This window comes from Mustela nivalis, assembly GCF_964662115.1.
Source record: "Mustela nivalis genome assembly, chromosome: 10".
Classification (NCBI taxonomy): Eukaryota; Metazoa; Chordata; class Mammalia; order Carnivora; family Mustelidae; genus Mustela; species Mustela nivalis.
This window is the reverse complement of record NC_139029.1, coordinates 63,266,774-63,279,576: the sequence shown is the minus strand read 5'-3', so window position 1 is coordinate 63,279,576 and position 12,803 is coordinate 63,266,774. Positions and strand designations below refer to the sequence as shown.

The following is a 12,803-nucleotide window of genomic DNA, read 5'->3' as shown; positions in this document are numbered from 1 at the left end:
AATAGACTAAGTGGTAGAAATAAAGGTGGAAAAAAATTATACTCCTTGAGTTGTATTGAGAATGACTGATTTACAAAGAGTCTAAATCAAATAAAAATAGCTCAAACTGCTTACATCCTATCAGTTTATACAATAATCAGGGAGTTGGTTAGCAAAACAACCACTCAAAAGGAGCATAGACAGAAACCTGAGTGCTGCCCACCTTCTGTGACAAGCGAGCTCAGAAGCTGGGCTGTACTCCATGCAGAATCACAGTTTCTGTAGTCCTGTCTCCTAGATTGATGCCCTCCAGGAACAGCACTGGCATAAGGCATTCTCCCTCCCCCGATCCCCTGCCACCCCGTGTTTTCTTTTTGGGGTTGCTTTCTTATTTTAATTCCAGTATAATCCAGTATAGTTAACATACAGTGTTCTATTAGCTTCAGGCATGCAATACAGGGATTCAACAAATCTATACATAGCTCAGTGCAAAGCATTCTTTTCTTACACCTTCTATGGAACTCTTTCTCCCCCAAGTCATATAATCTACACTGTATTTCTATTAAATGGCACAGAAACCCTTGGAAGCAGAGAAGAATTTACATTTCCATATGGTTAGTATCTGTCCCTTACTTGCTAAGGGAGGGAAAAATGTAATTGCCCAGATCCATTGTTTTCCCCCATCATTTTTATTACCTGCCCTGAAAAAACATTCATTAGAGACAAACTATAAGGAATATTTATGTACTGTGAGCAAAGGAAAGAACATAAGTTGGGTGGGGTCATGGATGAGTAAGGGCAGCCTAGAAGGATTCTGCTGAAGATAATTCAACACTGATGAACACTAGGCCGTCATTTGGCTTATTAAAATAGTGCTGGGTAGTGAGAGAGAAGCTGGCACATTTTCCTGTAGATGAGATGCCCCTTGGGGTTTGAACAGTTGGGACACAGCTGCCGTGGCTAAAACCAAGCGAGTACAGATGTCACCAAAGTGGAAGCAATTTCATACCATCCGATGCTGCCAAATCCAAAATGCCAACGGAGGAAAAGTATTGAAGGAAGCCTTTAAAATAGACTAGATAACTATTTTAAATACCAATTCTGTGTGTAACTGAAGTTTTTGCTGTTGAGGTCCATGAACCAACAGTTATTATGGCTTAGAGAGCTCAATCAAGAATTTTATTGCTCAGTAAGATAAATGTAATACAATGTGCTCCTCTTGGTGTTTGGAACAGCCACAAAGTCACTGGACGTGAGACTTTGTAACTCCAAAGGTCTTTCAGAAATTGTCCTTTTACACAACTTTTTTCTCCTTGAATTGTTGTTCCCCTTGTCAGTAGTGCTGCTATTCTCTACAGTCTCAATGGACACGCTGTATCACATGGCATCACACCTCAGAACTTACTACTTTTAGAAAGACAAGGCACGGGGGCACCTGGGTGGCTCAGTGGGTTAAGCCACTGCCTTCAGCTCAGGTAATGATCTCAGGGCCCTAGGATCGAGTCCCGCATCGGGCTCTCTGCTCAGCAGGGAGCCTGCTTCCTCCTCTCTCTCTCTCTCTGCCTGCCTCTCTGCCTACTTGTGATCTCTCTCTGTCAAATAAATAAATAAAATCTTTAAAAAAAAAAAGAAAGAAAGACAAGGCACGGAAGGGAACACTTTATACTAATACACACCCACACCCAACTTACCAAATGCCTTCTTAGGCTCTATTAACTTCAAGGTAAAGGATTCACCTTTTTTTAATTCCTTTAATTTTTTTGCAACATCATAATGACGCCACCCAGTGATATTTTCTCCATTTATGGATTCAATATGATCCCCCACACAGATGGTTTTAACTGCGTCAATTAGGCTACCATCTTTAATTCTCTGAAAGAAAATTAAGGATAACACATAACACAAAATGGAACTGCATAACATTACTTATATATGTTGACATATTAACAACACAGCTTAATGCTCAGTTAAAGATGAAAGACCAAACAATAAAGGACAACCATCTTACCTCATTCAGAATTATGCTCCATCAGTGATCAACAACTTCTCCGAGAAATTTCTGACATCCCTTGGGGGGGACACCCCCAAGAATGGTCACGATGTCACTCTCATGCTCTAAAGTGGGTCTTGCTACATATTCTGAGCTCTAAGCTGCCATCTCATTTAATTTTAACAACCTTTATGAGAGACTCATGTCATAGATCAGAAAAATTGAAGCTTGGGAAGATCAAGTAATTTGCCAGTTCAGCATACTATAGAGCAATTGTTCATTCACTTCTCAATCTCCATTACCAAACTGTAATATCCTTGGAGACAGAGATGGTGTTATTCACCATTATATGCTCTGTGTCTAACATAGTACTACACAGAAAAATCCCTCCAAAAATGGTTGTTGAATCATTTCAAAATGAAACCCAATACATGAGAATAGACCTTAAGGTGTTTGTTTGTTTGCTTACTGGCTACATTTTTTAAACCTTAGTAACAAATGTAGTGATTCAAGAACTGGTACAACCTCAGCTAATAACATTGATAACTAATAAGACACAGATGTGGTTACCATTTAGGAAGCCAGTAAGAGTGATTTTATACTATCATTTTTCATTTATACATTTTAGATAAGGAGAACTTAGGACTCACAGGAAAACTTTAAATTGGTCTTTCTTAAATCTATTTTACTTCTATACAATAAATCTATAGTGCAGAGTATCAAAAGGAGACCTAACACTCCCTAAGACAGTACTAAGATTTTATGGAACAATTCTAGGGATAAGAGGCCCAGAAAAAACTGCACAGGTAACAGCCCTGCACAGTTCACTTCTTCCACAGTTGTGAGGAACAGGGCAAAAGAAAAGCCACAGTCTGCCTCAGGAGTCAAATCTTTCATGTGGGCAGACAGGATAGAAATATGAGAGGCTACTAGATGTATAACAAAAGCCTGTGCCATTCCCCAGGTGGGAGAATAACATCTTCTGAATCAGTAGGGTAACCACTGCATCTAAGAGTTAAGAGGAAAACTGATCTCATGTACCCTAGCATCTCCATAATATCAACGGAATAAAGAAAACTGTAAAAGACTCTTCTAGGAAGGTTGGACTTTAAGTTTTAAGTTTTATTGCTATATACCAAAACTCAGTTTCTTTTTTACCCCCCAATTTTAAGAACATTCCTATTTTCATTAAAATAGTAATTATTAATATGCTTTATGCAAGTGAAATAATGTCAATTCAGAGCTCATTATCATTACAAAAGTGAAATATAAAAAAATGAAAAATTTCATAATCTGATACTGTTTTATTAGGATTTGATATTACCATTATAACAGAATTAAGAATTACTACAACATACAACCAAGTGCAACTGGGTTTTCTAAAGGGTTACAGAAAAATAAGCAAGATTTAAAAGAAAACTAGAGTCTAAAAAACCAAACAAAAAGACTATTAAATAGCCTATCATCTTTGTTTTTTAAGATCTCTTAAAAGATCTTAAGATCTCTTAAAGATCTCTTAAGATCTCTCTTTTTTTTTTTTAAGATTTTATTTATTTATTTATTTATTTATTTATTTATTTGACAGAGATAGATCACAAGTAGGCAGAGAGGCAGGCAGAGAGAGAGGGGGAAGCAGGCTCCCCACCAAGCAGAGCCCAACAAGGGGCTGGGTCCCAGGACCCAGAGATCATGACCTGAGACAAAGGCAGAAGCTTAACCCACTGAGCCACCCAAGCGCGCCACATCTACCCATTCTTAAGCCATTCTAGAATGTGGGCATCTGGGTGGCTGGGTTGGTTAAGCAACTGCCTTCAGCTGAGGTCATGATCCCAGAGTCCGGGGATCAAGTCCTACATCGGCCTCCCAGCTCCATGGGGAGTCTGAGTCTCCCTCTGACCTTCTCCCCTCTCATGCTCTCTCTCTCATGTTCACTCTCTCTCTCTCTCAAATTAACAAAATAAAATCTTTTTAAAAACAAGCCATTCGGGGTGCCTGGGTGGCTCAGTGGGTTAAAGCTTCTGCCTTTGGCTCAGGTCATGATCCCAGGGTCCTGGGATCAAGCCCCTGGGATCAACCCCTGCATTGGGCTCTCTGCTCACCAGGAAGCCTGCTTTCTCTTCTCTATCTCTCTCTCCTCTCTCTCTCTTTGCCTGTCTCTGTTCCTACTTGTGATCTCTGCCTGTCAAATAAATAAATAAAATCTTTAAAAAAAAAAAAAAAGCCATTCGAGAATGTGAAAATCTATATATAACTCTCACTTCCTTGATTTTTATTCTAATTTCTCTTAATGACTTCCCAACTTATTTTTTTTTCCTTTGATCAACAACACCATATAAATTTCAGTGTTCCACCTCTTATTTTAAGACTTGTCACAATTTTATTAAAAGTAAGCAGTATATGAAATTCATTAAATGAAAGACTTTACAGGGCACATGGCTGGCTCAGTCAGAAAAGCATGAAATGCTTAATCTCAGAGTTATGAGTTTGAGCCCCCATGTGGAATGCAGAGATTAAATAAATAAAACTTTTTTTAAAATGTAAAACTTTACAGACACATATAAATCTTACCAGTAAATTAAAGGTCAGAGTAACAAAAATCTAGGCTGTGCTGGACCTGTGAGGAGCCACAGAGGTGACTAGAAGACTGTCAAGACCGAAGGAGGAAAGGCCGTCACCAGAAGTCAGAAGTCAGAGCAAGTAGCTGGGTAAGAACCCAGGTGGGCAAGAAAAACATCAAAGCATGGGTAATCATCAGAGGTAGCAGATGAGGATCTGGGATAAAGAGATGGGGAAAATGCTGTAAGAAACTTGAAGAACATCAAGAGGGAAATAAAATCCAGAAGCAAAGGGATGCCTGTGTGGCTCAGTTGATTAAACATCTGACTCTTGATTTCGGCTCAGGTGATGCTTCCAGGGTTGTGGGATCAAGCCCCACCTTAGGCTCTGAGCTCAGTGCAGTGTCTGCTTCAGATTCTCTCTCTCCCATGCATACACTCTCTCTTACATAAATAAGTAAACCCTATGCTTTGAAAATCTTAACATGAAAGAGAATAACATTGCTAAAAGTGCTACTCAAACACAAAGAACTGGAAAAGAAAGGTGTTAGTTCTACGCTTATATTTACTGAGTCACTGAGTATAATTCTCTATGACACTTAGAACTTTGTCTCATCTAGCTTAAGAGCTTGATATTGCAAAATGCAGAGAAGACAAATATTTTTTAAAAGATGGGAGTCACAAGCTTCTTAAACTCAGAGGTTCCCAATCATGTCAGACCATTATGATAGTATTTTCCATTATTTCATTGCATACACTTACAGAAATGTCTGTTCATCACAGACAGCAGCAGAACTCAAGGGCATCATCCCACCCTCCGCACAGCCTAGGTATCAGATTCAAGGTTGTCTGATCTGCATGCCTTACTGCCATGGTCAGCAGCCCTGAGATCTGTGCTGCTGATCCTCCCAACACTGTCCTCAAACGATGTTCTAATAAACATTCATAACTGCAAATAGCTCGTTCATTTAGCCTTCAAAGCAAGCCTCATTCCATTAACAGAGGAGAATATCAAGGTACAGTGATTACATGGCCTGATCAAAAGAACACAACAAACGACAGAATTGGGATTCAAACAGAGGTGGTACCAAAAGACTACATAACCCTGAATTATAACAAGGTCTAAAATAGTTACCATCTGTCCCTTTATATAAATGTTTGCCAACTCATCTTAAACCACTCTAGGAATTTCTGGTTTTGTTAAAAAGTATACTCTGAATCTTCTTTTTTTTTTTTTTTAAGATTTTATTTATTTATTTGACAGAGCTCACAGTAGACAGATAGGCAGGCAGAGAGAGAGAGAGGGAAGCAGGCTCCCCGCTGAGCAGAGATCCGGATGCGGGACTCGATCCCAAGATCCTGAGATCATGACCTGAGCCGAAGGCAGCAGCTTAACCCACTGAGCCACCCAGGTGCCCCTACTCTGAATCTTCTGATTGGGTTATTTATATACTCTGATTCTGGGAAATTGAGTCTTGCAAAATCTAAAATCACAAATGTTTAAGTCTGTTGTCTTTTCATCTGTAAAGTTTTCTCTGTGAGAACCATGCATTACTGTCTTTTAATTCAATTTAAAAAAAAAACACAGACAGATAAATTCTACATAGAAGATAGATCATACAGTATAGGTGTTTCTCCGACATTTCACTTAGGATAATGCCCTTGAGATCCATCCATATTGCCACAAATGGGAGGATTTCATTCTCTTATTCAGCTAATACTCCATTGTGTGTGTGTGTGCGTGTGTGTGTGTGTACACACACACATCTTTATCCATTCATCAGTGGATAGGCACGTAGGTTGCTTTCACATCCTGACTACTATAAGTAATACTGCAGTGAACACCATACGCAAATGCATGGTACATTTGTCTTTATGATTTTATTTATTTTAGAGAGAGAAAGTGTGCAGAGGGAGGAGCAGAGACAGAGGGACAAGCAGATGAAGCACAGAGCCAGATGCAGGACTTGATCCCACCACACTGAGATCATGACCTGAGCCAAAATCAAGAGTTAGATCTTAACCAACTGAGCCCCCAAAGGATTCCTGTTCATTTAGCTTTCTGAATTAGCATCTTCATTTACCTCCTAAAATACTGAGAAATGGGGCGCCTGGGTGGCTCAGTGGTTAAGCCGCTGCCTTCGGCTCAGGTCATGATCTCAGGGTCCTGGGATCGAGTCCCGCATCGGGCTCTCTGCTCAGCAGGGAGCCTGCTTCCTCCTCTCTCTCTCTCTGCCTGCCTCTCTGCCTACTTGTGATTTCTCTCTGTCAAATAAATAAATAAAATCTTTAAAAAAAATAAAATAAAATAAAATAAAATACTGAGAAATGGAACTGTTCAATTGTATGGTAGATCCAGTTTTAATTTTTTTGAGAAAACACCATATTGTTTTCCATAGTGGTTGTACCAATTTACATTCCTACCAACAGTGCACAAGGGTTCCCTTTTCTCCACATCCTCACCAACATTTGTTATTTCTAGCCCTTTTGAGAATAGCCATTCTAACAGGTGCAAGGTGGTATCTCACTGTGGTTTTGATTTGCATTTCCCTGATGATTAATGCCCTAAAACATCTTTTCATGTACCTGTAGATCTTCTTTGGACAAATGTATATTCAGATCTTCTGCCCATTTTTTTAAATCCAACTATATTTTAGTTAGATAGTCCCACTTTTTATTTTTCCTTCTGTTGCTTCTGTTTTCAGGTTCAAAAATCATCACCAAAACCTATGTCAGAGAGCTTACTGCCTATGTTTTCTTCTATTTTGTGGTTTCAGGTTTTAAGTCAATTCTTTAATCCATTCTGGATTAATTTTTGTATATCATGTGAGATAATGATCCAGTTTCATTCTGTTGCATGTGGCTGTCCAATTTTCCCATTATTGGCAATCTCATATTTCCCATACCATTTATTAAAGAGTATCCCAGAGTAAATAAATAAACAAAATAGAGTGTCCCCTCCTCCATTGTATACTCTTAGCTCCTCTGTTATAAATTGGCCATATATGCAAGAGTTTATTTCTGGGCTTTCTATTCTGCCCCATTGATCAAGGTTTGTTTTTATGCCAATACCACACTGTTTTAATTACCATAGCTTTGTAATATACCTTGAAATCAGGGAGTGTGCTGCCTCCAGCTTTGCTCTTCTTTCTAAACCTTGCTTGGCTACTCAGGGTCTTCTATGGTTGGTTCCACATAAGTTTTAGGACTACTTGTTCTATTTGCATGAAAAGTGTCATTGGAATTTTGATAGGGATGGCACTGACTCTGTAATATTACTTTGGGTAGTACAGACATTTTAACAATATTAATTCTTCCAATCCATGAGCATGGAATAGCTTTTCATTTATTTGTCTTCAATTTCTTACACTGACATCTTGTAGTTTTCAATATGCTATTATCTTCCTTGGTTAAATTTATTCCTTGGTACTTTATTCTTTTTGATGCAACTATAAATGGAATTATTTTTTAATTTTTCTGATAGTTCATTATTAGCATATAGAAATGTAACATTTTAGCATACCAATTTTATATCCTGCAACTTTACTGAATGTATTAGTTCTAACAGTTTTCTGGATACAATCTTGAGTTTTGTGTATATACCATCTCCAAACAGTGACCATTTTACTTCTTCCTCTCCAAGAGGGACACATTTTATATCTTTTCCTTGCCTAAATGCTCTGACTAGAACTTCCAATACTGTGTTGAATAGAATTGGCAAAAGTGGGCATCCTTGCCTTGTTCCTATTCTTAGTGGTGAAAAGCTCAAAGCTTTTCCTCTAAGTGCGATGTTAGCTGTTGGCTTGTCCTATAGGACCCTTATCACATTGAGGTGTTTCCTCTATATGCACTTTGCTGAGTTTTCACCATAAACAGATGTTGAATTCTGTCAAATATTTTTTCTCATCTACTAAGATAATTTTTATCCTTCACTTTGTTAATGTGGTATCCACATTGATTTGTGGATGGTGAACCATCCCTGGAATAAACCCCATTTGGTCATTAGGTAGGATCCTTTTAATGTATTGCTGAATATGATTGCTAATGTGTTGTTGAGGATTTTTGCTTATATGTTATTACAAATGCTGGCTCTTCTTGTATCATTCTTTTCTGGTTTTGGTAGCAAGGTGATGCTGGCTTAATAAAGTGAGTTTGGAAGAGTTCACTCTTCTAATTTTTAGAAGAATTTGAGAAGAATTGGTATTAATTCTTCTCTCTGAATATTTGGTAGAATTTGCCAGTGAAGGCATCCAGTCCTAAACTTTTGTTGTTGGGAATTTTTTCACTACTATAAAGGAGATTAAATCCATCTGTTCAGATTTATTTCTTTATCAGTCTTTATGGGTTGTAGGTTTCTAGGAATTTACCCATTCCTTATATGCTGTCCAATAGGTTAGGTGTAACTGTTCATAATAGTCACTTATGATCTTCTGCATTTCTCTGGTAACCAGTGTAACATCTTTCAGTTCTGGTTTTGAGTCCTTTTTGGTAAATCTAGCTAAAGGCCTGTCAAATGTTTTTCAAAGAACCAACACTTAGTTTCATTGATCTTCTCTATTGTCTTCTCAGACTCTTTCTTTTGGGAGGGGACAGACAAGAGAGAGAATCCCAAGCAACAATCCCCCCAACATGTGGGTTGATCTCACAACCCTGCAGTCATAACCTAAACCGACATCAATAGGCAGATGCTTAACCAACTGAGCTACCCAGGAGCTATCCAGTGCCCCTGGATATTCCCAATCTGTATTTTTGCTCTAATCATTGTTATTCCCTTCTTTCTACTAACTTTGGGCTTCATTTGTTCTTTTTCTAGTTCCTTGAGGTATAAAATTAGGTTGAAACTTGTTTCTTGAGGTAAGCATTTATCTCTATGAACTTCCCTCTTAAAACTGCTTTTTGGGGGCACCTGGCTGATTCAATGGGTTAAGTCCCTGCCTTTATCTCAGGTCACGACCCTAGGGTCCTGGTATCCAGCCCTGCATCCAACTCCCTGCTTAGCAGACAATCTGCTTCTCCCCTTCTCTCTGACCCTCTCCCTGCTTGTGCTCTCATTCATTCATCGTCTTTCTCAAAAAAATCTTTAGGGGGGAAAAAAGCATGGAGCCCAACACAGGGCTTAATCCCAGGATCCTGAAATCACAACCTAAGCCAAAATCAAGAATCAGATGCCCAACTAACTGAGCCACCCAGGCGCCCTAGGCTTGTGTCATTCTAAAGCCCATGTTCCCATGCATCACAATACACTGCCTCCCTAGTCATGGAATTCTTCCTTCTTACCCTTTTCTGAATCTATACCACACCGTCCTACACTAACCTACTGATTTCTAGCCACTACTGAAAGGATATCATGTACTCACTTCAGCAGCACATACACTAAAATTGGAACCATACAGAAAAGTTTAACACAGTCCCTGAATGAGAATGACATACAAACTCTTGGAATGTTTCATTATTTTTTTACTTATCTTGGCAAAAATAAACACTGAAAGGGTGAGCCAAAAATTAATGAAAATGATCACTTATAAGGAGTGGGAGAAATGAGTAATAGGATAGAGGGTTAGGGGAAAGAGTGACAGATCTCTGAATGTCTTTTAGTATAGTTTTAACTTTTGAATCATGTTAATATTTTATGTATTCAGAAAAAAAAAAAAAAAAAAAACAAGGATGAGGGGTGAAGTCCAATTCAAAGAGAAGCAAATGGATTCAACAGCATTTCAAATAAATAACAATTACCTAGTGGGAAAAGGGGCAGGAAAGAACCTATTCCAAGTAACCTCTGAATACAATACTTTGTTTAGGGACGCCTGGGTGGTGGAGTTGGTTAAGTGGCTGCTTTCAGCTCAGGTCATGATCCCAGTGTCCTGGGATCAAGTCCCACATCAGGCTCCTTGCTTGGCAGGGAGCCTGCTTCTCCCTCTGCCTCTGTCTGCCACTCTGCCTGTGTTTGCACGCGCTCTCTCTCTAACAAATAAATAAATAAAATCTTTAAAAAAAAAAAAAAGAATACTTTGTTTATATATGTACATTTCATTTAAATGGGATATTAGGCAACTGATAAAATAATTTTAAACTAATGTCCATACTGTAGTTTTATCAATATTAGATTTTCTGAATTTCACTATGATACTATAGCTATATAGAGGAAAAACCCTGCGCTTAGTAAGTATATTCTAAAACAGTAAGGGCAAAATAGGCGTAATACATACAATCCACTTTTTCAAGTAGTTCAGAAAAATTGTATGTATTTGAATTTAATATACATATACACATGCGTATGAAAGAACAAAACAGCAAATATGGCACATGGTAAAAAACTGAAGAAATGTGTCAAGGGTATTATGGAAGTCTTACAATCTTTAAAACAGTAAGTTTTAAATTACCACCCCCCTCGATTTTTAAAATCATATTAACCATATACACAGTAGGATATTCATTTCTCTAAGTTGAATTATATGTCAGTAGTTGGCTTATGCTCCACTTTCTCTTTGCCATCACATACTTTCTCACATGACTAGTAACAAGTACAGAGGCACATGTTCAAGGAGGCATTAAAAAAATAAAGAACACAAGCTCTGAACATGGAGGTTAAGATCTAAAAAATCCACACGTGCTTGCAAAACTTTTAAGCCCTTCCCTGCTGACATTAGAAAGGCATTGCTGCATGTGCTTCATGTCCTAAGCTTCCCCCAGATAATCCCACATGACTTGCCCGACTCACGATTTTCCATTTGGTCACCCACTCAACCTTCGGCACAGTCCTATCTTTTGCAGAGCTAAAAATAACCACTCTATTAAATGGGAAGTTAAATAAAGTACTATTTACAGTTAAAAAGATAGCTTCCTTAAGACTTTTTTTTAATGATGACAATGCGTCAGTAAAGATTTGGGCAAAATGAAAACATGAAATATGTTTTGCTTATGAAATTTATAACTAATTATTAGTGAAGTGGATAGGAATGTCAGCCAGCTCTGGAACCAGATCTCATGAATTCAAATCCTGAGTTTTTCAGCTACGTGACTTTGAAGCAAGCTACTTAACCTCCCTGATCCTGGTTCTGTATTTTTAAAACAGAGGTTAATAATACTGCCTACCCACAGGTCAATCTCCCAGATACCATATTGAAAAAAAGAAGCCAGAAACAATAGAGCATAGGATTCTACTTAATGAAGTTCAAGAAAAAGCAAAACTATGGCATTATAAGTCAGAATAGTGGCTGCCTTTGGTGGGGAAGCAGAGTGACTAGGAAGAGTCACCAGGGAGACTTCTGGGTGGTAGAAATGAAGTTTCCCTTGATCTAGGTGGTGGTTACACAGGTATGAGTACAGTAAGCTATACATTAAAAATCTGTTGTACATTAATAAGAAAAAACATAGTATCAAATTGAACTGTGAGAATTGAGAAAAAGTACATAAAGTGCATAGTACATGATAAGCATTCAATAGAAGTCAGCTGTTTTGCAATTGTTTAATAGAAGGATTTAAGAAATGAGCCTGGGTGTCTGAGTGGCTCAGTTAGTTAAGCATCTACCTTCGGTTCAGGTCATAATCCCAGCATCCTGGGATCAAGTCCCACATCAGATTCCCTGCTCAGTGGAAGTCTGCTTCTCCCTCTGCCCCACCCCCTGCTTGTTTTCTCTATTAAAAAAATAAAAAAAACAAAAACAAAACAAAAAGTGATAAATCTACTTTCCTTTTTACTATTCCTCAGTTCTTAGTTTTTTCATACTATCTCAAACCTTCTCTCATCTTCGCAGCTCTATATTGCTCTCTTTGTGCCTAAATAAAGAAATTACATACCCTCACACTCTAACATGCTCTTTCTCTCTTTCAAAGAAATAAATAAAATCTTTTTTAAAAAAAAAATGTTTACACTTAGGGTGCCTGCCTGGCTCAGCTGGTAGAGCATTCAACTCTTGATCTCAGGGTTGTGAGTCTGAGCCCCACACTGCATCTAGAGATTACATTTTTTTAAAGATTTTATTTATTTATTTGACACACAGAGATCACAAGCAGGCAGAGAGGCAGGCAGAGAGAGAGAGTAAGAGAAGCAGGCTCCCTGCCAAGCAGAGAGCTCCGACGCAGGGTTAAATCCCAGGACCCTGGGATCATGACCTGAGCCGAAGGCAGAGGCTTTAACGCACTGAGCCACCCAGGCGCCCCTAGAGATTACTTAAAAAAAAAAAAAAAAAAAAAAAAAAAAAATATATATATATATATATATATATATATATATTCTCTCACTCTCTCTCTCTCTCACACTTGGAAATTACCCTAAAAAA

General features: G+C 38.2%; 1 protein-coding gene across 3 annotated transcripts in view; it reads right to left on the bottom strand.

The window, feature by feature from the left end:
• GIPC2 (GIPC PDZ domain containing family member 2) overlaps positions 1-12,803 on the bottom strand; it is an 87,439-nt gene that overhangs the window by 38,337 nt on the left and 36,299 nt on the right. For 2 of the 3 annotated variants that reach the window (XM_082686684.1, XM_082686683.1), the window contains exon 3: positions 1,671-1,851. In XM_082686684.1, coding sequence (XP_082542810.1) covers positions 1,671-1,851 — 181 coding nt within the window. The remainder of the gene's footprint in view (positions 1-1,670; positions 1,852-12,803) is intronic. The other variant, XM_082686682.1, reaches the window with a different exon arrangement.